Raw genomic sequence first — 25066 nt, 5'->3', positions numbered from 1 at the left:
GCTGACGATGTGAAAGTGCTGATGTGGTGGATTGTTCTTCTCCTGCCTTCTTTCTTGGTGTCAGTGACCGCCTTTTTCTAGCAATAATACGCCGGTGACAGGACAATGACTCAAGAGCAAGCGTCCAGAGTGCCGTTGCAATGCATACGTCAAAAAGATGATGGATGACGCACAGTTGGAAGTTGTATTGCGTTAGATTGCTCTCTGGATGTCCGTGCATGGCGCTTTGTGGATGTTCCAGCTTTTTTATTTACTGAACCACTCAGAGGACAGGAGTGGGAGAGGGGTGTGGTTGGGTTGGGGTGGAGGTTGGGGGTTGGCGGAAAGTCCACTCTTGAAGGGAGGGTTTTTTCAAAGGGTTTTGGGTATCTTTAGTATTTTGTTTATTTATTTTTTTGCCACTCGAGCTCACAGTATTTGACAATGTTGAAGGCAAGTTCTGTGACACTAAACTCAAACAAGCCAGCTATAAATATACTTTATGCCCCAGAGAAGAAAAGGGCCTTCCCCAAACTCTCCTGCATAATATTACTCTGATTTTTTTTTCCTCATAAATATGTTTTATTGTCATAGTACCGTAGTGCTCCCCTTTAAAACTTTACCAATATATGTAATTTTATTGATGCAATTTCAAATCAAATTTAATTTTATTCTCAGAAATTTTATTTTACCCTTCATAATTGTCTTACAAATTCCACCCTTCTCTGGTTGTAAAATGACTACTTTATTGTCGTGATATTTTTTTTCTGGTAAAATTACAACTGTCATATTATTGTAGCAATTTTTCTTTCTTGGAAAATGATCATTTTATTGTCATAACATTGCTTCCTTTTTCTTTATCATGTTACTGCTCCACCATAATATTACAACTTATTCAAACAATTTATTATTTTCCCTTCTCAAATGACAACAACTCTATTATTATAATATTCAACCTTTCTCCTCATCATGTGCGTCATTTTCATCGGATTTCCTAAAAAAAAAGAACTTGAGACCGACAGTATATATTTTTTCCAACATATACAACTTTAGTCTCAAATTACATTTTTTTTTTTCTTGATAAAAGTTCTTCAAAAATAAAACACCTAAGGCTGTTTCTATGCGTTTTGGTTTGTGTACTGGGTCAAAAAAAATTCTTTCCCAAACAAAATTGGAAGCATAAAACTGTCAATGAAGCGCTTCATTCTGAAGTGAATACAATAAAGGATTAAGGAAGCATCGCATTGATAGTTTTCTTGGTGGGATTATTTAACTCCAATTAGCAACGGGAAAAAAAGCAGGAATTGGACTGCTCGCAAGACAAAAAAAAGGGTAAAAAAAAAAGGCCCGTTGATTTCCTATTAAGAACCACTGGGCCTCGAATACCACCGGCAAAGTCATTGTTCTCACCGCATCGTCAGGAAAGTTCTTCAACTCTCTTATAATTTCAATTAATAATACATTAAAAATATATATATAACACTAAGGCAGTAACATTTCATGTTCGGCTAATTTTCAATATTAATATACCTGCTACCAACCAAGGAGCCGCGGCTGATTTTCGGTTTGGATACGGTGCATGTCGTGCATGTGCATACGCGTGCACATTCATGAAGCTGCGTTCCAATTCTTGCCAGCAACTTGAAAAGTCAATGCTCTAGCTTTAATTGACTGATGGAGAAGTGAGTCTGGGATTCTTTTGTCTATATATTGGAACAACTCTTGGGAAAAACAGGGAAGGAGCAAAGTAAACACGAAATTGAAGCTTATCTGAGTCCAAAGATGCTTTCTTGACTTTGGAATGCTGAAGGTTCTTTGACATATTCCATTTCTATTTGCATTTACTTTGTCCGGTTACGCCATCGCATAACTCCATCTTGGGCTTTCTGCAACGGGAATGAAAAAGCAAATAATCGCTATCTGAATTTTTTTTTTCCCTTCATGTAAAAGCCCATTCACAAGCAAAACTTGTGTTTTTTTTGCGATGCTACCACAGAAAGAAAATAAGCACAAATGTAAAGTTTAATTATCCAAAACATTTCACATCTTGTTGTTCATTTTGGAACAACTGTAAATTTGCGCTGAAAGAAAAAAAAAAAAATAAAAAAAGAACAAGCAACTGATCTTTTTGCGCCACTGTTACAACTTCTCCCTTTTTCAGTTGGCAACCATAGTGTGACCTCACCTACTTGATTATGGGGCTGCTGATTGGACAAGGAGACGCGGCTCTCCTGATTGGATGCTGTAAAGGAGCCCAACTTCAAACTGTCTCCCGCTTTGTTAGTATAGGAAGTTGGAGTATATGATTGTATCTTTGTTTGTTTTGTTTTTTTTCTTCAAATATGGTTTATTCATTTTTTATTTTTTTTTTATTTTGGCCTTGGCTTACCCCCAAGGAGCGCTTCATTGAGAATGATTTTATTGCGTTGTTCTTTGTATCAGTGTACACATGGTAATAAAACACTGGATGGTCTCAAGTGAGGTTCAAGTTACTCTTAAGGGACCCTACACTGGAGCATAGCAGGCTAAAACATTACAGGATTAATGACAGAAATTCTGTAAACACACATGCTGACAATAAGTGATGATTTGAAAAACGCCGCTGAGCCAAAGTTGCTGCGGTCCCATTCTGATCAAATTGCTACCATGGGAACATTTATGCTAATCTCTGGGGATTTCTGTTGCTGCTGCTTCCTTTAAGAATGCTGGCATCCATAACAAACTTGAATTTGAAGCTACTTTGACAAGATGTCATTTTCTTGTGAGTTTAACATGTCCTCCAAGCTTGGGAATTCTCGGGGAGGCAGAACACATTTATTCATTTCATTATTTATTTATTTACCTACCCAAGCGGAGCTGTCTATTTGTGTTTCGTTTGGGGAAATTGACATTTTTTAAATGCCAAATCCTCCTCAGATTCACTAAGTGTCTTCCTTTCCTCTCAGAAGACTGACAGTGAGGATTTGTAATTGAAATTCTGTGTGGTAATGTTGGGGGGGGGGAGTTTGCGAGATGCTTGAAAATACAGCATTGTTCATCAGGATTCTTCCTACCGGAATACGTTACAAGTTAGGATGGGCAACAAAAGGTCAGCTTCATTTAAATTTCTGTAAAAAAACAATCAAATAAAGTGCACAAGATCATATTCCCCATTAGTAGCAGGTTCACCTGCATAATTCATATGGTGTATTCAAACAGCATGCAATATCATCTTTTTCTGTATGTTCAACCGCCAATGCTTTTACGCTGCATGAACCATAAGCTGCTTTATATGCAGGAAAATTCCTTTTCCCGCAGCGACAGCATGCAGCCCTTGATCGAAAAAAAAAAACTTTCTAATGAGTGTGGCATGCAGTCACACTAGACCATTTGATCTGTGCTTGAGCTCACTTAACAACCAAAATCCAGCAGATGGCTAGCGTCAGTGATGCGTACTCAAGTTTAGTACACCTCTCCACTTGCGGCACAATTGGCCATTGACACACAACATAGATGTGTTAAGCAATTACGGTAATGCAGTTGTTTGTAACCAACTGCCACAACAGTAGAAAAATAATGGATGAGGTATGTGACGAAAGTTTGTATTTAAATTACGTTTTCGGCGTCTTCCAAATGGTGAACTGTAATGACATATGGTGCAGCAAAATGTCTGGCGAAACAGTGTTCACATGTCTATGCGGGTCAGGGAATGGCACAATTTGCCGGTTGTGGATGAGAACATGGGTTAGCATATTTAATTCCAGCAGGACCAGAAGACTGGCCGCAAGTAACGAGGGCAGTGGCACCAACTGCACAATGACGTCATCCGTCGTGGTCACATGACTCTACCACGAAAGGACACCGAGATTAATAAAGCAGTTTATTCAACCCCATTGCCATCCCATAATTATAATCTTTATTTCCAAGCACCACACTGTGACTGCGTCGATTCAAATGAGGCCTAGCGGTCACAGGATAAACCATGGGATTATCAGTGACCCCCATTCATCGCCCACTCACGATTCAGCACCATGTCAGATGCAAATGGAAGCCCAGTTCAATGCATATGAAAACACAAAGTCACATAATAATAATAATAATAATAATAATATTCCCTTTATTAGTCCCACAATGGGGAAATTCGAGATTCGAACCCAGGCCTCCTGGGGAGACTGGGTCCTGAACGCGGCGCCTTAGACCACTCGGCCATCCTGGCAGCCATGGTGCCATCTTTATTAATAACATGATTCTGCGATTTCACCCTGGCATAATTAAAACAAAACCTTGACTTTTTACTGAATACTCTATGATATAATTAATAATATTAATGATGATAAAAATAAGTATTATTATTCTAATAATAAAATGAATCACCATTCTAATATTATATTACATTCGATTATGATTCAATTGCATTTTTCCTTGTGGTGGCAGCACTTCATCGCCTGAGAACCTGATTACACCAATCCCAGTTAATGTCTTGAATTATTGTGGACATATTGTCCGCAAGTTGAAAGGTTTGTCAAAAACTTCAGTGGGTGCTTCTTATCAGAATCTAATGCTGCTAAAACATTTAGCTAATTCTAATCTCTTTTTGGCTGCAGCATCTTTTATGTTTGGGCTTACATGGTAGTGATTGAGACATAGCAGGGAAGATGACACTGGCTCTTTGGCCAATCTACCTGTCAAGTCAGGGGTGGAAATTTTTCAGAAATAGGCTGATACTACAACTACAAAAAAAAAAAAAAAAAAGGTCTCAATGGCAACAGACCCACTATTGTCCAGTGGAAAACTGCTTCTCTCAAACGAAACACTTTTCATTTCCACTTTGAAAATTAACCAGCTGTGATGATTGCTTCCTTTTCCCATTTGCTTTGGAGCGCAATGATTGACAGCTCCTCTAGCATACATCTGCTCCACTGTTGTTTCGGCACCCTCCGAGGCATTTGAGTTACCGTTGAAAAAAATACTTTCACTTGTTTTTCTCTTATGTAAATGAATAAGAGGTATGATACAATTACTTAACCCTTCAAACGTCATCCACGGTGATGAGAATATTGTGAAGGAATGAACTGTCAGTATCACTCAAAAATGACCATTACCATCTTCAGACATTTTGATAAGAGGAGAAGTGACCATGGACTGCACATGTGAGTCTGTCTGCTTGCATTTGGGCAGACTGCATGAAAAGGCCGTCATAACCACCGTATTATGCACATAATTATGTGTATCCATATCAATCTGTGCAGTTGGCGCTTCGGAGTAGATATTTAGGGTTTAGCACATTAGGAGTAAATCTCATCATAATGGCACAAAGATTATTGTCCATGCATTGACTCTGCAAACATTACGGTTCTCCTGAGAGTAGATAATTAATGGAAAGATGGGATGCATTATGGTAATACCCAATGTAGATCAGTGCTGTATCCATTACAGACTTTTGTGATGTTCGCTCCTATTCCTGTAGAAAAAAAGCGGATTGGAAAATTTTAAGTGTGTTTTTCCCTTTTCATTTACTGAAATGATGTGGGTTCCCATTCACCATGCAAAAGTTGTTCCAAAACGAGAAGGCGTTTTTTTTTTTTTTCAAATTCTATAATTTTTTAATTTCCGCATTTTTTAATATGTAATATAGACTATAGTCCTCCTTTTTAATTGATTATCAAGCTTAAAAAGCTGCAGACTTAAGTGAGCGATACTCTCCACGTCACATGTTTCGCAGACATTTTGTGGCTTTGTGGCCGAAAACACAGCCAACCTGATCAGCTGTAAATTGTCAATTAAACTGCAAGCTTACTCCATGCGGATAATGTACTTAGCCATACATATGACGCGGAGCAATTGCAGACCACCTCGGACCACTGATCGTGTGACCTTGAGTTAGCATCCCCGTCCCGCAATAGTGATGGAGACGCAATTCAAGTATTTTTTAAGATGAGAATGATTACTATTCATTGAGTGACTTTTTATCTACAATGATTTTTTCATTCTCATGTTGGTGTCTTTTTTTAATGAAATCCAATGATGCCCACCACATGCATGCGCTCAATCGGTATGCCTGCGTCTCGATCAAATACACCTAAATCGTGTTGCATCACCTCCGCACCGACTTAGACCTGCTTTTCTTGAGTCTACAAGAATCGCACACTCAGAGCTGCATGGTGATGTGGGTTGCCCACCCTTGCCCTGGTATGTGACATGCTGGTAACAGAACCGATGCATGATGTCTGGTGTTCAACCACAACCTACATTTACTCTTCCACTTGTCGCCAGCGATGCACAGTCACGAGTCACTTCGGTATCCCAATATATTATCAAGGCACTCAAACTCGCAAAAGGGCATCTCAGCAAAAAAATATTTTCCATTTAAGACCGTAAGAGTACCCAGCTCCCTTAGCTCTCAACTTGTTATGGTAACATTATTAAAAGAAGATATTCTCAATTCTTACTGAATAGCTTCTGGCTCTCTGTGGACAAGATGCAAAGGACTTCTTAACATTTAAGGTGAATGTTCACCCGACAGCCTCGGAAAGAGTCAACAAGTATAGAAAGGCCAGAGGTTCAGGGCAGACTCACGGCCAGTGGGCCTTGCTCCTCTCTGATTTTTTTTTTTTTTAAGTGGACGAGATGAAGGACGGACAGAAAAAAAAGTTAGGAGTGAAAAATGGAAAATTAAGAGAAGGGTGGAAGGTTGCTTTCACTAAAAGGCTTCGGATAAAAAAATAAGGCATTAATCACCCATAATTTTATGCACTTTTTTCCAACACTCTCGTGACCTTTCAAATGCAAAAACAATTTTCTGACCTGAATTTGTTCTTTGCAAAGAACAAATTGTGCATTGACAAAAACTATCTTTATTTTACAAAAGCTAGAGGGCGGCACGTCGGTATACGTCTGTCTCACAGTCTGGTTTTGGTTTTGTTGTCGCTGTGTAGAGTTTCTCCAGGTCCATGTTAAGTTAAGACTCTAAAGCAGGGGAGGGCAAAATTTGGATTGGCGGGCCACAATGGGTTCTAAAATTTGACAGAGGGGCCGGACCAAGAGGACATGGATGGAGTGTTTTGGCAACCTCACCTCATTGGAGAAAAAAAAAAAATAATAATTCTAAATGAAAGTGAACAAAAGCATTACAACAATATATATGTCTTTGAAAAACAACCGTATTTAGAAAATAAAACATTAACAAGGTTTATTCATTTAATTTTTTTCAAGTTCGGCAGGCCGGATTAAAACGCCTAAAGGGCCGCATGTGGCCCCCGGGCTGTAGTTTGCCCACCCCTGCTCCAAAGGGTGACAATGTGCATGCTCAGCTATATTTCACCAGAAATCCTGATGAGGACATTTGGTATAAATTCCGTTTTCATTCAGAACTTGGCAATTATTGGAGGAGAGGCCTCTCTCAGGTTCAGGAGTGGAGCTTATGGGACCAATATGTCGGCGCTGTACTTTTGCGTTAGGCAACGGAGATAGTTCGACATAATCAGAGCTGTTTTAAAGTCTATTCTCAAAGTAAGGTGAACAGAACTGAATGGCTGCTCAGGAGAAGTGATTGAAGGAGAATGTTTGTTTGTCTTTGTGTACCTTGCGATTGGCTGGCAACAAAGTCAGGGTGTACCCCTCTTACTGCCCGAAGACTGTTGGGGTAGGCTCCAGCATCCCCCTGACCGTCGTGGGGAGAAGCGGCTCACGTAATGAATGAATTCAATTTTATGAGAGCATTTATAAATATATTGTTCACATTATTTAATTAGAATCCACACACTTAATGGAAATCATGCTCCAATGTCGGAAGGTTAAATGTTGATTATTATTGTGCTCATTCAAGTTACAAACAAACTTTCGAGAGACGTGATGGCTGGGTTTAAGCTCTGAGCCATCCTAGCTGGCGGGATCACATGTTTACACGCCACATTTCCTCACATCATGCCACAGCCATGAATAGTGCACAGCAGCGTGTCTATTGTTAATTATAATGTTTGACCTGAATTTTATCTTCTGTGATCATATACAACGCACACATTTCTGTTTGCACAAATTACTCTGCATGACTACTCACCTCTAATTTCTCCTCCACGCACATGCACACACAGTTGCATGTCCTATATCATCCCCCTGCTAAACGTCGTGGCCGAAGGATCATAGGATAAGCCCCATGGCGTCTAATTGGCCTCCTTTAGAGACTCTGCGTTCACATGATGAAGTGTCAGGCCATTCTCAGGCATTGAAGATGTGCCGCTGCAAACGCTCTGTGACAGTCTTTGCCACGGGGATCACCACTGAAGCCCACTAGCGGCAGTCAGTAATGAGTGGGCAACATAAGATAAGATAAGATGTCCTACTCACACACACAGACACATAGAATTAGTCACTTGGGCAGATATAAAGGATGTCGCATATGTAGAAGCATGACAAACGACATTCACGTTTGGATAAGGTCCAACAATCTTTTTCATGCTAAACAACCTTCAAAAGACGCATTAACACCTGCTAAATGACACCCAACACAAGACACTGAACCCTCGATTGATTCAAGAGGGCCTAGAAAAAGTGCTTTTGTTGTGTTGTCACTTTGACTGTTGGCCCGCTGGTAGACGCTGACGCCATCTAGACCAGCATGAAAAGAAAACAAAATCAGCATGCTGGTTATGCCGGTGAGCACTTTGGCATTCTGATTCTGATTTTGATTCTGATGATCCGGCTGCAATGGATGCAGTGTTAGATAAAACAGCACGAGAGCAAGAGAGGGCGCCGGGCCACCACCCCACTACATCACGTTGTTTTTCTGAAGACCAAAATTTAAATAAGAATCTTAATAGAAAAATAAAAGTATTTCAAAATGTGTAGCTTATATCCATTTTCAGATGAGGAGGATAAAAAGTATACAGTTGATGATGAGCAACAAGTTCCTCTTCCTCCACCTCTTCAAATACCTGGATCCCCTCAGATAAGTTTGATATTTCGCTTTGTGAGTCAACTTCTGACTTGCGGAATACATTTTCTATGTTAAGCTCTGCCGTAGTTGTCTTGGAATGACGTCATGCTTCCGGGTTTGTGGCTCGGCAGAATCTAACTTTGGGAAAATTATTATTTTGTCAAATCACCAAATAATTTTTGGATGCTTTATTCTTTGTATTACGTGTAATTACTTTACTTGTGACCCAAAAAGATTTAATTTGCCATTTTCTGAACTTACTTCACACTAGGTCTTTAACTGAGCTTTGAGATTGGACTCTCATTGTCCTTCATAATGAGGAGTTCTTACTTTGATGACAAGTATAAGCCAAGTACCACACAGATGCCTCCAACGCTTACATTAACCTGCACAAGAAGGCTAATCAAAAAAAAAATATATATTTTTTTTTTGCTGTGCACAAAATAGGAGGCAGACTGCCGGCCTCTTGAAGGTACACTCGCTTCCATAAGTAAGTAGTGATCATTTTAAAATGATCCTGTGTGTAAATATTTGTCATCCCGCCATAGACGTCTTTGAATGCACTCCCACTGATAATGTACATGATAAACAATCCCACAAATAAAGAAACGAAGAGGATGTAGAGAATTAGACCCAGAGGGCGCGTCATCTCTGCGTATCTTCAATATTTAACAATAAGGGTGCATGACGGTACACCAAGCTCAGTGTTTAAGTGTTAATGTTTGCAGCTGTTATATTATATGGAACCTTGGAGCATATTGCTATACATATACATAACATCCTCTTTCTCTCTCTCTCGCTCCAGAAAATGCAAAATAAAAAAAAACGAAGAAAAACATGACCCTAGTGATGTTTTACATGATGATCTATGATAGGGAAGGGAAAGCAACGACAAAAAGGACACCCACTTGTCAGGGTTCGCTGGAAGGCGAGGTGGAGGAGGACCCAAAGATGCAGGGAAGCCAAGGCAAGGTAACTTGAGGGGAGTTTAATTAACAAACAAAGGCAAACAAGGGACTTGGAAAAAAAAGAACGAAATGACGAGGACGAACAAAACACGACGGGACAGAACTAAACGGGGCTATGGAACAGGAACAGGAACAGGAACAGGAACTGTGACGAGCAATGAGCACGGGCGAGAGCAACAGTGGCGTGCCAATAGGGCAATGCAACAATGGGCGGTGAGATCGGGGAAATTGTGCAATGCACCGACGACGAACCGCACTTAAATAGTCCGGTGATTATAGGAGCAGATGGGAGTCAGGTGTGAGGCTAATGGGGAACCGGTGTGTGGTTGGTGGGTGCGTCTCCTCAGCCGGACGACAGGGCGGGAACGAGCGCTGAAGGAGACGCCCCCCACTTAGCTGACAAAAACAAACAACACATGGCCTGGTGCGTGATAATAACAAAAAACCCTGACATGACCGACACGGGTCATGACACCACTGAGGAATCGATTGAACATCACCCCCACACTTTTTTTTATAATCACCTCCTAAAAGCTGATAGCTGCAGGTAAATGCCAAATAACATGAAGTACTAAAGTACTACTGATCATCTATTACTCAGTGTCATAGCTGTGTTGTGACTGGTTGTTCCTTGACATGTATAAATGTATTGGTTGCTATGTAGTTCCTATGGCCCTTTTACGCAGTCTCGTATATTATGTCTTAAAGGCCTGATGTCTTATTTGAAAACAAAACTGCAATGATTAGGCAAACGTAATAATTGCTCTGTATTCCATATAAAATACTGTATCAGAAAGAAAAAAAACCTCGGCTGCTACCTTCTGCGATTGAGATCTCTTTGTGTTGCCGTGCCAGCATCAGCGCCTTTTGGCAGCCACAACAAAATGACGGAAAGCAAAGGCTATTCAGAGGACATGCACGCACATAAAAAAACAGGATGTTATGCGTTCAGCAATGACAGCCGGCTTATAAACACTCAAAGCATTGATTAGTGGATTTTATCTCAAACAAAAAAAGTAGGGAAGCAAATGAAACATTAAAAAAAAAAAAAATACCAATCATACGCATGGCCCTGAAGCTAAAAGCTGAGTGAGTTAAGTGAACCTGTTTACACGACATGAAATTGCACCGCGAGAGCAGGCAGCGCAAGGCAGCTGATTTCATTTTAAGGCAGTAAATCTAACGCTTGGCAATGCACAGTGCATGATGATGAGCGATGGAGATGATGCAATAAGCCAAACCATGTTTCCTCACCAACGTGTCTTTGTCTCCCATCCACAGACCGAATAGCACATAAATGCAAGTTGACCCAGCTGATGAAAGACTTAAGTGACTTGTTTTTTCACTTCATCTTGTTTGGGAAGCACCACTTTAGCCTGTCTTTGAGAAAGAACACTCCTTTTAGTCCAATATGTCTGACGGAGCACATTGTAATGAATACAGATATACAACGCTTTTTCCATTGTATACAAGAAAATAGTGTTCAGGGTCACTGAGCTAAAGTCTCTCCCATCTGACTTTGGGAGAATAGCGGGGGAAGACCTTGACCGCTCACCGATCACACACAGCCACTTATACTCAAATTAACACCTGTGCACAATTTAGAGTGTGCACTGAACCTATACATGCACGTGTTTGGAATGTGGGAAGAAGTTGAGGAAGCTGAAGATAACGCACACAGACATGTCTTCTTTACTTGGAACAGCTTGCGGTTATCAGAACAATGTCTCGTCACCGAAAATTCATGAACGTCACGTCGTGTTTTCGTTATCAAAGAGCTACGTTTGGTCATCATCTCGTTATCGTCATAAAATTTTTTTTTTTAAAAAGGGGGACGTTAACCAAATATTTTCATCATCGTCATCGTTGACGAAAACAACACTGCCGCAGTCGGTTGCCGGTTGGGGGCGTGGCTTTAGCATACTCTTTCACGTCCGCATGCTGTCATCAAAAAAGTCACAATAACGTTTACAGATCTAAAAACTCGGAGCACCCACATTAATAGGCGCCCGGTCCACTTTAGAGAAAGTTTAGGACTTTTAAATGCGCCTGATGGTCGTAAAAATGCAGTATTTGAAATCCTGGCGTCGCCTTCAAATTGAAGTAAACATATACTACAAAGTAATGTTTTGTGACTTTGAAGAGTAACTGTAGTTTGATTAATGTAATTGATGTAATGCGTTTGATTAGTCGTTACTGAAAAGCGTGCCGATTTTGGAGTAACACATAAACAGCATCACTGCTTCTCAGTTGTGCTTTGGAATGTTTGGCGCCATTTGGCTGGCTGCATTAAACATTGTTTAGCCGTATTCTGTTTGTTGTCCTTGAGAGCACCGTGCCTTCCCTTTATCACAGTTACGAGTGTGTGCATGTGTGTGTGTCGCAATAGCAAATAAAGACAGTCCAGCTCCATCTTTTACGGTTATAGAAATAAATGAGAAAAAAACAAGAGCATATCTGAAACAAGCAGACGACCCTCATTTCTCCGTGTCAGAAGGTCTGGTGCTCCTCCCGCTTTCAATGCTTCTCCCAAAGCCATTTAGGCTTGGACTCCCCACCCCGCAAAAAATAAAAAAAACTCAGACAAATGACAAAGTCTGTGAAGTAAAGAGGTGTAGAAGCAGGGACATGTATTGGGCTGACTCCACTGTCACGTTTTTTCTCCGTATATTTTCTGTGAGGAAAAAAATGGTGGAAATTTCAGTCTACTCCTTCTTACTGACTGATGTGTTTTTTTTTTTTATTTCAGTTTGTCTTGCAGCAGCAATGTAGATGACTACAGACCCCCATAACTCATTGTGAAAATTTGACACAATGAACAGATACATTTTTAATTATCAGGCAGGTGCAGCAATTTAAAATGTAAGCACAAACTGACAATCGGGACAGATTTGAGTAAAGTCTGCAAAGGCCTGATTGCTGGATAGCTCTGAAAGATTAACTTTAGTAATTAACTTTGAAGTGTTGGGGTGTGTTAAGAGTGATTTTTCCATTTCCAATCGTCTCAGAAAACGGACCAGGGTGAGCCGCGACAATGGTAAATGTTCAGTTTTTACAATGACGAATCCATGGTCAACACTGAGTCTGAAACATGAAACGGAATGATAGCAAATTGTGACGTAAAAAGAAACTTGTGCTGTTGCTGCACACAAATCGAGGCGCAATTGGCTGTGTTGAATGTCTGTCAAGCACAAGAGAAACATCCAGGAATAGAATTTGAGACCAGATCAGATCAAAATTAGCCAAGCTTCCGCAATTTCTTGGTATTATTTTGAAGTCTAGATGCTCTAACGGCTACATGCAGCAGCAAGGAGGTGGATTTAAAATACGTTTTTATCCATTCAAAAAAGCGGCGGGTCGGATCTTGACACCTGTGATTTAGAGTCTTCTATGAACCAAACAGAAACATTTTGGGAATTTGGGGGGAAGCTGGAGAACCCGAAGAACATGAAACCGAAGGCTGATTCATGAACTGATTTACGAAGCACTCGACAATTCAGTGAACGGAAAATTGAACGACTCTTTAACCGCTACTTTTGATTCAGTGCAGTCAAAAGAGCTGCCGTTCCCAAAGATGAAAATTACTCACTACTCACTACTCTGTCAGAATTTTAGAAATTCATTCATTGATAACCCCAAAGCATTTTTTTTCTTTTGTCTTGCCACTCAGATCTTTGAATAAAAAACTGGAGCCTCATGGCACTCTTCCACTGCACAGAAACTGGAACACCGTGTAATGAACAAGAAGCAAGCTCGCCATATGCTCATCAAATTACTCCACAAACAGCACTGAAAAAAATATGAGACATGTATTCACATTAAACTCTCACTTTACGAGAAAAAAAAATGCAGTGGGAACTGCCTGATTTATACTCCACTTAATAATATACTGTCTTTCAACACCCCTCTCTCCCTGCATGACAACAAAAATCCTTTCTGGACCAAGACAAACGAGTAATAAAAGAAAAATCGACAAGACATAACCACTTCCCTTAGCAGGATAAAATGTCACATGACATTGTTGAGGAGACCAGCCACAATGTAATCCAGTGAAACCCCGCTACTTCGCGGTTCACCTTTCGCGGGTTCAGTGCTTCGCGGGTCTAAAAAAAATATTCAAAAATTAAAAACCTTTTTGCCCGGGCACGATCGGGGCTCTCCATTCACTCCGCTCCGCGGGGGCATTGTAGTTTCGCCGAGCGGCACGACGGGGCGCTGGAGCGGTTAGACGGCCGGCGTGCGCCAAAGAAGAGCGTGGGCGAAGAGGAGAGTGGACGAAGAAGAGCACCTTCCGCCCGGTCACGAGCGGAGCGCGAGGCTGTCAGTTATGAATGAATAAATAAATAAATGAAGAATGCCACCTTTCATGTCACAGGACACAGCGGACGGCGTACCAGCAGGTAAAAGTCAAAGTAATTAAATAAATACAAAAAGAAGTAATTGAATAAATACAAAAATAATGGCTGGGGACTCAAAAAATAATAAGTTTTAATAATAATTTGGTTTTTTTTGTTATAACATGAATTTCACTCTCTCTCTACCCGTATTCTATATGGTGTACTGTATACAGGGGGGTATACTGTATACCTGTATAGGTTTTTTTTAAGCATTTTTGAAGGCGCGCCGCTACTTCGCGGATTTTCAGTTTTCGCGGGTGGTCTCGGTCTCCATTAACCGCGATAACCGGGGTATTACTGTAATTACAATCTTTGCCTCTGTCTATTAAAAGCGATGAAGGAATTGGAGTATTATTTATTTATTCATAGATTTAGTTTTTTATTTATCTGATAGATGCCAATTCCCATTTATACGGCAGAATAAAATTGTGATAATCAAATGATTAGATAATTAATGAGAAATAACATTTTGGGGGTCTCATTATTTACAACTATTATCTGACGGATTTAGCAGTTTTAAATGACTTTTTCCTTCAGAATTTGTTGAATTTTACAACAAGTAGAATCATCAATCAGACCCTAATAGTTATTACCTTATTTTATTTGGTTTGATTAATTCTTGTTCCCTTGGTGAAGTTGCTGCATGTTTTTTTCCATTGTTATTTCCCCTTTCAAATGTAACCCTACCTGATGTGACAATTCAGATTATTAAAACAATTCATTTTCTAATAATAATATATTTCATTGATCGCTTCCAAATAATAATCATGGCCTGAAACATTTTTTTTTTACCTTTTCTTTTAGGCTGGAGGGAAGTACAAAGCAAATTAAGCCTGGATTCCCTGCATGTGGGATCTCTTTATGTAATTCCCTGAGGTCGGGGTGAACGGGGGGCTCCTGCGTCAGCGCCATGCGACCACCTCCCTACTCTACATGAATAATCCCGCAGTGGGTGGGATTACTGCAGTCCTACATCATACAACCTACAAGATTACAGGAATTCATCTGTTTAATATAATACTGATAATCCCTCACCTCACTGAGACCCAAATGGTAGTGATCTGAATGGCATTTTCGTTGGCCTGGAAAATGAAAATAAGACCGAAAGTTCATGCACGACCACTCTCTGAAGCTGCCATCATTTCAGATGCAGGTCACTAGTTTGAAATAAATTGACCCCATGAAGACTTTAGGGCGTGCTGACGTCACAACCACCACCCAGTGAATGTAGCTGGAGGAAGACGGAAGAACAAAAAGAAGGAATCAAAGATTTCCATCGCCCTGAGACACAAGTGAAACATTTTCTGACTGGTTGTAAATGTCTCGGCTTTTATCAAAGTCACAAACAAGTTAGAGCTCAGAAGGCAATTTTGTTTTCGGGTTAGATGATGTAACATATGCATGATACAGATTCTGTTTTTGATCGATAATAAATCAGCAGTGTTTTTTTTTTCTCTTATCACGATGTGTCAAAAGTGTTCAGATAGCTACATCAAAGAGTCTCTCAACGCGATACAGTGCAGCTCTAAACCATTACAAACTACAACCTCAATAATAGAATTTTTATTCAATCATTGAATAACTCCATCCACCCATTTTCTGCCGTGCTGCATATGTTGGGTGAGCTGGACTCTATTCCAAAATGGGTACCGTAATTAAAATTAAATAATTAAAAACGATTAATCCCTCGCCACTTTGTGCTTTACTTCCCGCGGCTTCTGTGTTTTACGGATTTTTCCCAAATATCCTTAAAAAAAAAAAAATGCTGTCATATTGGCAGACGCGTTGTTGGTTTAATTTTCGCTTTGCACAATAACACCAACAAGAACCTTTGGATAAATTGCAACACAATCAGTTAAGGTAAAACAATTTTAGGATAAAAATGAAAATTTTTCCGGATGATTACGACGGTACATTGACTTGAAGATCACATTCCCCTCATAGCCTTCATCTGGGTATTTCTTCTTCATTTTGCATTTTTAAAGTTAAATTAGTTGTATAGAGAGTATTTCGGAGGTTGGAAATTTTGCTGTGTAATAGAGGCGCAAATCTCCCAAAATTTAAAAAATAAAAATAGAAAATAATAATAATACAATGTCACCCTCTACTTGGCAGTTTTTCACTTTTTGGTCAGGGTTCTGGTCCCAATTAACCAGGGATTACCATACACCTACGTTGTTGCTGGTCAGCAGAGATTGGCACTTTACCGTATTTTGCCGGTCCGTTGTTGTTCTATTCATCTCTGCCACCTTTCACCATTGTTTGTATGCCTCAGGTGTTGTCTCTACATTGTGATGCTGTCTGTGCCCGCTTCTCTCTACCCCCCTCCCTCCATCTGTTGCTGACTCCCGATGCCTTGGCTTTGATTTGTTGCCATGGAGTTGAGCTGAGTAATCAGCCCGGCCGCCCTGTGTGGCCTGTGCACCCCTCGGCGGGGGCTTCATCCTGAAACTTGTGTGTCTTTCTTTCGCTTTTTCTTTTTCTCACCTGCTCTAAGTGTATTTGTGGCGTGAGAGATGATTTTTATCCTGCATTTTCTCATTTATCATTATTATTATAGTGCTTTACCAGGTCACATGATGGAAAGTGGTTAACACATGTACCTCACTGTTTTGAGGTTGAGGCTTTGAATTTGGGTGTAAAGTTTGCAAGGCATCACAAATTCCCAAAAGGCGCATGTTAAATTGTCCTGACGAGTGAATGTCAGCGTGAATGGTTGGTTATATATGTGACCTGCGAAAGGCTGGAAAACAGCCAAGGGTGGACTCCGGCTTTCTTGTCTCATGTCCACTTGGGATGGCTCTGGAAAATGCCTGCCACCCTTACTGAGGAAGAGTAGCATGAAAGCTGGATAGGAGGGGTGTTATACAGGTTCACCTGCACATTCTAGACCTAAAGGAAAAGCTGTCTAACATGCCATGTATTTTTAAATCAGATGAATGCCACAGTTTGTCAGGTATTCATTTAACAATATGATCAGGCTTGCAGATATATGTAGAGTTGCACTCCATCATACTTGTTCTCTAATTATTTGCTGAATAATGAAGCTGAAATATTGTAAACTCCTCTCAATAAATGCAGTTCAATGAAATGACTAATTGTTGTTGTTGAAAAGTTTGAGCCCTCTTATGAATCACTTGAAACAGAAAAGTATTGACTTTTTTTATTGTTCTTTTTTTTTCATTCGAGTTTTAAAAAGGCGATCACCATTTACTTTAACAATAAACTTTTAATGATGATTATTACCATTTTTAATTTAATATTATACTGCATTAAAACTTAACTGTCTTGACGATTAGCTGCTGTTGTTGTTGCAGTATACTATGGACTCGTTCTAAGACTTTTACAAAAGTTGTAGGCATCACTATTGTATTTTTGCACTATATGTAAAAATATATGATTTTTACTTAAAATACTAATAAAATACTATGAGTATTTTTCTTTATCATCACTACCTTAAATTAAAATTTTTTCTAATGAAAGATTTATGTTTAAATCTGCATTTCATTATTATTATTATTATTATTAGTAGTAGTAGTAGTAGTATTACTTGTAAATAGTATTAGTATTTGTATGATATATCACCTTTATTATTTATTAATCATCCTTATATTATTATTAGTAGTAGTAGAGGTAATAGTGGTGTCATCATTTTACATAATATTGTGGGACGTGCCATTACTTCTGACTTTATACCCCGTATCCTCACCTTATAAAAGGCTACATTAATATTTTAGTATTCATTATCATTATCTTGATGAATGAACACATTAGGCGTATACCTAATGTGGTGGCCGCTGTATTACGAGGACAACAACACACTCTCTGCCTCCATCCATTCTGTCGTTGTTGTCGTCGTAAATAGCTGCGGGAAATCCTTTGCTCTGTTTGTGTACATTGGCAGACCGGCCTCAGACACGCTGCTGATAACATCATCATCATCGTCATCATCATCGTCAGTATGATAAGTCGCTTTGCCCCCTTCCTCCCCAAGCTGCACTGCAGAAGATAAATGCCATGTGATGTATATGAAGATTTATGAGCAGAAATAAGTTAATAACAAGCCTGCCTCGTTGCTCTCCTTGTTTCCCTAACACACTACAAAAAAATGGACTCCAGTTAGCTTAATAAGGACTGACTTGGATTGCATTTTATTGTTTCAGTGCTACAAAGCTTGTGATGTGGACCTGCATGACAGAAATGCATGGATGGAGAGCTCTTGGCAACACTGGGCGCCATTGCATACAGGCAACAAACACAGTGGGCACAACACTAGATCAACGGACATATGAAGAGTCCTTGTTTTGTTTTCATCAGAGGCCTTGTGACACACAGAGACTGAGCCTGAATTCAAGTCTGTGCATTTCAATTGTTATGTTTAAGTTGGTTTTCTTTGTGTGTGTGTTTCTTTCTTTCTTTTTTGCTTTCCATACAGTCCGAAAAACACACCCTCTTGTCCTTTGAGTAGCTCCCAAAAATTTAGTTGAGCACGTCTTCGTCACTGTGTGCTCATGGCACACTTTATTAGGTACACCTGCACAAATTCAAGAGCTGTATCCCAAAAACATCTGCCCTTAAAAAGAAAGTATTGAACAATTGTGGTTTTGTTTATTAAAATATATTAAATATAAATGGTAAACTAATATATAAAATATTTAATTGCAAGGGAAATAATAATTCAATGTAAAAAACTAATAAATAAATAAATAAATAAAATACATGAATAAATAAAAATAAATAATTACATGAAAGTCTAAATTCAATGAAATACATTCAAAACTAGCACTGTTGGCTAAATGAATACATCTCCGACAGAATTATATACAAACAATATAAAAGTCTAAACACAAATGCATCACATAAATAGTTGATTAGAAATAATTAACTGATAACAATTTGTAAATCAATATAAGAACTAAAACCTCTGAGTTTGCAACTGCGGGGGAAGATGTGGAGGCTTAAAAGAAGTTTTGATGCTAATGATTGAAGCTAAGTTGCTGGCTGTTGTTTTGTTTTTTAACACACACACGATGTGATGCAGTGTATATTCCAATCACAGACATAAACACGGTTAATGCCCAAAATGAGATAAGATTGATTCTGATACAGCTCTTGCATTTGGACGCCAGTGAACGGTGTGGTAGGTGTACCTAATGGACTGGCACATGTGTTGCGTTTACGGCCTGTGAAATTTGCACTTGACAATCTTCTTGAAAGCACTTTGGAAGTCCTTGTTGAAGTAAGCGTAGATGATTGGGTTGAGCAGGGAGTTGGAGTAGCCCAGCCAGTTGATGACGGCGCCGAGCCACTCGGGCATGTAACAGCTCTCGGCGCAGAACGGCAACACCAGAGCCACGATGAAGAAGGGCAACCAGCAGAAGATGAACGTGCCCATGATGATACCCAGCGTCTTCACAGTCTTGCGCTCTCGGGCCAGCGCCAGTTTGCGTTTGGCCCCGCAGTTCCTCTCGCTGAGGTTCTCGTGCGAGGATGACTGCGGGGTGTTGGGTAGGGCCAGGTGGCTTTTTGAGCCACTCACCTCCATCACCTCCAGCGATTCGGCCTCGTCACCGAACTGGACGGTGCCGTTGACGCACGGCCGCACGCCACCCGCCTCCCCGTTGCTCTTCTTATGCAGCACCGCAGGGGACAAAGTCAAGCAGGGCTCACCTTTGACCTTCTCCGTCTTCTTCACCGTCTTTCGGATGCGGAAGCGAGCCGCCTTGAAGATGCGTCCGTAGAGGACCAGCATGAGGATTAGGGGGATGTAGAACGCCCCGAAAGTGGAGTAGATGGTGTAGCCCGGGTCCTGGCTGATGATGCAAGCATCCGGGTCGGCTCGGTCCTCGGCGCTCCTCCAGCCCAACATGGGCGGGATGGAGATGGAGAAGCCCACCAGCCAAGTAACGCTGATGAGGAGCGCGGCTCTCCTTGGGGTGCGCTTGTTGACGTAGTCTATAGGGTCCGTGATGGCCCAGTAGCGGTCCAGGGCGATGGCGCACAGGTGCAGGATGGACGACGTGCAGCACAACACGTCCAAAGAGATGAACAAATCGCAGATCCCCTGACCCAGGGTCCACTTGTTCAACACCTGGTACAGAGCCGCCATGGGCAGCACCAGCACCGACACCATAAGGTCTGTCACGGCCAGGGATCCGATCAAATAGTTGGCCACGTTCTGAAGGGACCTCTCCAGGGCGATGGCTGCCACGACGCACGCGTTGCCGAAGATGGAGCACAGGATGAGCGCGCCCAGCAGCAGGGAGGTGACGATCTGGTAGCCCAGTTGCACGTACGGGAAGGAGTCAAAACTGCCGGTGCTGTTGTTGTTGTTATTGTTGTTGTTGTCGGCGCCCAGCCAGTCCGCCACCACCTCCACCCCGGGCGGGTACCCAAAGGTGGCGTTGCTGTTGTTGCCTCTGGTGAGAAGGTAATCCATACTTTGAAGGCAACTTTCCCGGGGCGGCGCGGGGAGGGCATGCAGCCAGCCCGGGAAGGTGTCGCGGGGGTGCGAGGCAAGCTGCCCCTCAGCCGGTACCGGCACCGGTGCTCATCCCGTGCGTCTTGGCGCGCTCGAGCCGTGGTAGCGAGTTACTCTCAGGACGCATGGCGCGCGCGTGGGTGCGCGCGCGTACTCTTTCACGCGTATATGCGTGTGCGTGCGCGTGTGTGTGCGTGCGTGTCCCGTGAGAGGTGACAGCCGTGCGCGCTCACTGGTGCCGAGAGTCATCTGAGCTCGGTGACGACGTGAATGATTTTATAGGAGCAGCCTCGCCACACGTCAGACCCAGGAGGTCTCTCCCATTTAAGAGGCGCTCGTTCGCAAACTGCTCCCCCTTTTTCTCTTTTTCTCTTCCACCTCATACCTCACTTCGCCGGATTGTTGATCTCCACTCTCTCCCACCTTCACTCATAAGGATATTTTTTTTCAATCAATTGCAGACAACAGATGTTGTGATTCAGGCGATATTTTAAGACGAAAATCGAGAAATTCCTTTAAAAAGACGTTAAAATGTAAAGTGGAAGTGTGGAATTTGACACGATGCCGTGGTTTAAAAAAAGTTTTGATTATGAGTTCATAAAAAAGCAGTATTAACAGTTTCACAACTATTGCAGACAGCCTATGGGGGAGAAAGGGCAGCTGCTGCTGCTATCTGCTGCACACACGCAGTATTGCATCCACTTTTAGACGAGACTGATTCTAGAGCTGTGCTTCTCTAAATGTTCAGAGCCAAGGCAGTGATTTTGCCGTCAGAAAAACGGCAACAACCTTTTCCAGCAGAGGAACGGGAGGTTCATGGGTCTGAAGTTGGAAGGAAGTTGGAAGGTACAGTGATTTTATTTTTCCAGAGAAAACCAAATTACTGCTGTTTGGTGAAATATGACTACTGTGAAGTGGGTTTTTAACGTTGCATGTCCTCCCCACTTGCTTGCATAAGAGTTTTCTCAAGGTCCTCTTTCATTCCAGAAACATGCATGTGAGGTTCATTGAAAACGAAAAATTCCATTGGGAGGGTGAATGTAACACTAAACCTGACCCCTAATCCTAAACCCCAAACCCTAACCCTGACCCTAACCTAATTCTAAAAAAGAACCCTTAACCCAAACCCATAAATCTTAACCTAAACCCTAAACCTAACCATAACCCCACCAACCCTGAACCAAACACTAAACCAAAAACGAACCCTAACCAAACGGTAACCCTAACTCTAACCCTTGACCGTTGTCAGGTTTCAGTCGGCGAGGAGGAGGTGGACCCAAAGGTGCGAGGAAGCAGGGAAAAGGGTAAACTAAAGGGAATTTATTAAATTAATCAAATGAGGACAAACAACATGGCGTGGACAAACAAACGTGGCAGGGTGCAAAAAGACTAAGACGAACTAAACGTGACTAAACAGAACAAAAGCCGAGGAACAAGACAGTGACAAAAACCAGGGACATGAGAGGGAGCAAGAGCAAGAACATAGCCGTGAAGGAGATCAGGGAGCGGTCGTGACAGTCCAAACGGAGTAGCAGGAGTAATGTTCCGACCATGGGTTGTCGGAGTGAGGTGTTTAAATAGTCCAGTCAATAGGGGAGCAGATGGGAATCAGGTGTGTTGATGATAACGGGGAACAGGTGCGTGGCTGGTGAGACAGAGTGCTGGGGGGAAACGCCCTACTCAGCTGACAAACATAAACAAAAGTGCACATGGTAGGAAAGTGACAAAAACAATAACAAAAGCACATGCAGACGAAAACAATGACAAAAACCCCTGTCATGCCCGACGCGGATCATGACAGTACCCCCCCCTCAAGGGACGGATTCCAGACGTCCCACAAAAAGAAAACCATGTCCAAAAACGAGGGTGGGCGGAAGGGGTCGGGCGGTGGGTCAACGACCCGTGATCGAAACCGGTCTGGCGGATGTCCGGGAGGCCAGACCAGCGAGTCCTTTCGTGGCCATTCAGGCGGCCGTCCGGGTGGCCGAACCCGCAAGTCCAGTCGTGGCCATTCGGGCGGGCGTCCGGGAGGCCAAACCAGGGAGTCCGACTGTGGCCATTCAGGCGGGCGTCCGGGAGGCCCAGATCGCCACATCGAGTGCGCCGCCGAGGCTGAGACGAGAAGCGGCGGTGGGTCGAGGGGCTCAGCCGAGGCAGAGGCTTGGAGCGGCGGCGGACCGGACGCAGCCGAGACAGAAACTTGGAGCGACGGCTGGTCGTCCAGCCCCGCCGAGTCAGGAACGTGGAGCGGCGGCGGGTCGTCGAGCCCCGCTGAGTCAGGAACGTGGAGCGGCGGCGGGTCGTCGAATCCCGCCGAGGCAGGAACGTGGAGCGGCGGCGGGTCGTCGAATCCCGCCGAGGCAGGAACGTGGAGCGGCGGCGGGTCGTCGAATCCCGCCGAGGCAGGAACGTGGAGCGGCGGCGGGTCGTCGAATCCCGCCGAGGCAGGAACGTGGAGCGGCGGCTGGTCCTCGAGCCCCGCCGAGACAGGAACGTGGAGCGGCGGCTGGTCCTCGAGCCCCGCCGAGACAGGAACGTGGAGCGGCGGTGGACCGTCGGACGCCGCCGAGGCCGTGACGAGAAGCGGCGGCGCATCGTCGAAGGCCGCCGAGGCAGAGTCGAGAGGCGGCGGCGTGTCGTCGTCCACCACCGAGGCAGGAGCCAGGAGCGACCATGGGTCGTCGAGCGCTGCCGGGGCAGGCCCTTGCAACGGGCGCAGGACAGGCGCCGTCGGATCCTTGACCGGAAGCGGACGCGGGACAGGCTCCACCGGAACGTGAGCTTGGGGCGGACGCACAACGTGCTCCGCCGGAACGTGAACCTGGGGCGGACGCACAACGTGCTCCGCCGGAACGTGAACCTGGGGCGGACGCACAACGTGCTCCGCCGGAACGTGAACCTGGGGCGGACGCACAACGTGCTTCGCCGGAACGTGAACCTGGGGCGGACGCACAACGTGCTCCGCCGGAACGTGAACCTGGGACGGACGCACAACGTGCTCCGCCTGAACGTGAACCTGGGACGGACGCACAACGTGCTCCGCCTGAACGTGAACCTGGGACGGACGCACAACGTGCTCCGCCTGAACGTGAACCTGGGACGGACGCACAACGTGCTCCGCCTGAACGTGAACCTGGGACGGACGCACAACGTGCTCCGCCTGAACGTGAACCTGGGACGGACGCACAACGTGCTCCGCCTGAACGTGAACCTGGGACGGACGCACAACGTGCTCCGCCTGAACGTGAACCTGGGACGGACGCACGACGTGCTCCGCCTGAACGTGAACCTGGGACGGACGCACGACGTGCTCCGCCGGAACGTGAACTTGGGACGGACGCAGGGTCTGCTCCGCCTGAACGTGGACTTGGGGCGGACGCAGGGTCTGCTCCGCCAGAACGTGGACTTGGAGCAGACGCGGGACATGCGCCGCCGGAACAGGGACTTGAAGCGCCGGAACGGGGCTCAGCAGCTGGCGGGGAGCCGGAACGGGGCTCAGCAGCCGGCGGGGAGCCGGGACGGGGCTCAGCAGCCGGCGGGGAGCCGGGACGGGGCTCAGCAGCCGGCGGGGAGCCGGGACGGGGCTCAGCAGCCGGCGGGGAGCCGGGACGGGGCTCAGCAGCCGGCGGGGAGCCGGGACGGGGCTCAGCAGCCGGCGGGGAGCCGGGACGGGGCTCAGCAGCCGGCGGGGAGCCGGGACGGGGCTCAGCAGCCGGCGGGGAGCCGGGACGGGGCTCAGCAGCCGGCGGGGAGCCGGGACGGGGCTCAGCAGCCGGCGGGGAGCCGGGACGGGGCTCAGCAGCCGGCGGGGAGCCGGGACGGGGCTCAGCAGCCGGCGGGGAGCCGGGACGGGGCTCAGCAGCCGGCGGGGAGCCGGGACGGGGCTCAGCAGCCGGCGGGGAGCCGGGACGGGGCTCAGCAGCTGACGTGGAGGCGGCGTGGGTGGCAGCAGCTGACGTGGAGGCGGCGTGGGTTGCTGCAGCTGACGTGGAGGCGGCATGGTCTGTGCCGCTGACGGGGAGGCTGCGGCGGGCCGGGCGCAGCAGGCGGGCCGGGCGCAGCCGAGACGGGGGAACTGATCCCTATCAGCCTGCCGCCATAGGGAATCAGGGGAATGGGAGACACGAGGGACCGAGACTATGGGTGCTGGTGAACGTGAGCTATGATGCGCAAGGGGAACGTGATCAGGTGCGGAAAGCGACGGTGGACGAGGGGAGCGACGGGACCGTGACTTACGTGACTTTGGACGTGGTGAACAACGCGAGGTAACGTGGGAGGTGGTCTCAAAAAACTCAAATGACGAAGGTGACAGAAATGGTTGGGGGGAAGG

The 25066-nt window shown here is 44.3% G+C and overlaps 1 protein-coding gene across 1 annotated transcript; it reads right to left on the bottom strand.

The window, feature by feature from the left end:
- Positions 1-18414: 18414 nt before the first annotated feature.
- On the bottom strand, positions 18415-21039 carry htr1aa (5-hydroxytryptamine (serotonin) receptor 1A a). The gene has a single exon (XM_088305602.1). It carries the CDS (start codon positions 20692-20694, stop codon positions 19432-19434), a length of 1263 nt encoding a protein of 420 aa, XP_088161728.1. The 5' UTR covers positions 20695-21039; the 3' UTR covers positions 18415-19431.
- Positions 21040-25066: the final 4027 nt, after the last annotated feature.

This window comes from Idiotropiscis lumnitzeri, chromosome 1 (assembly GCF_059441095.1).
Source record: "Idiotropiscis lumnitzeri isolate Australia: NSW breed Sydney's pygmy pipehorse chromosome 1, RoL_Ilum_1.0, whole genome shotgun sequence".
NCBI lineage: Eukaryota > Metazoa > Chordata > Actinopteri > Syngnathiformes > Syngnathidae > Idiotropiscis > Idiotropiscis lumnitzeri.
This window is presented reverse-complemented; position numbering and strand designations above follow the sequence as displayed.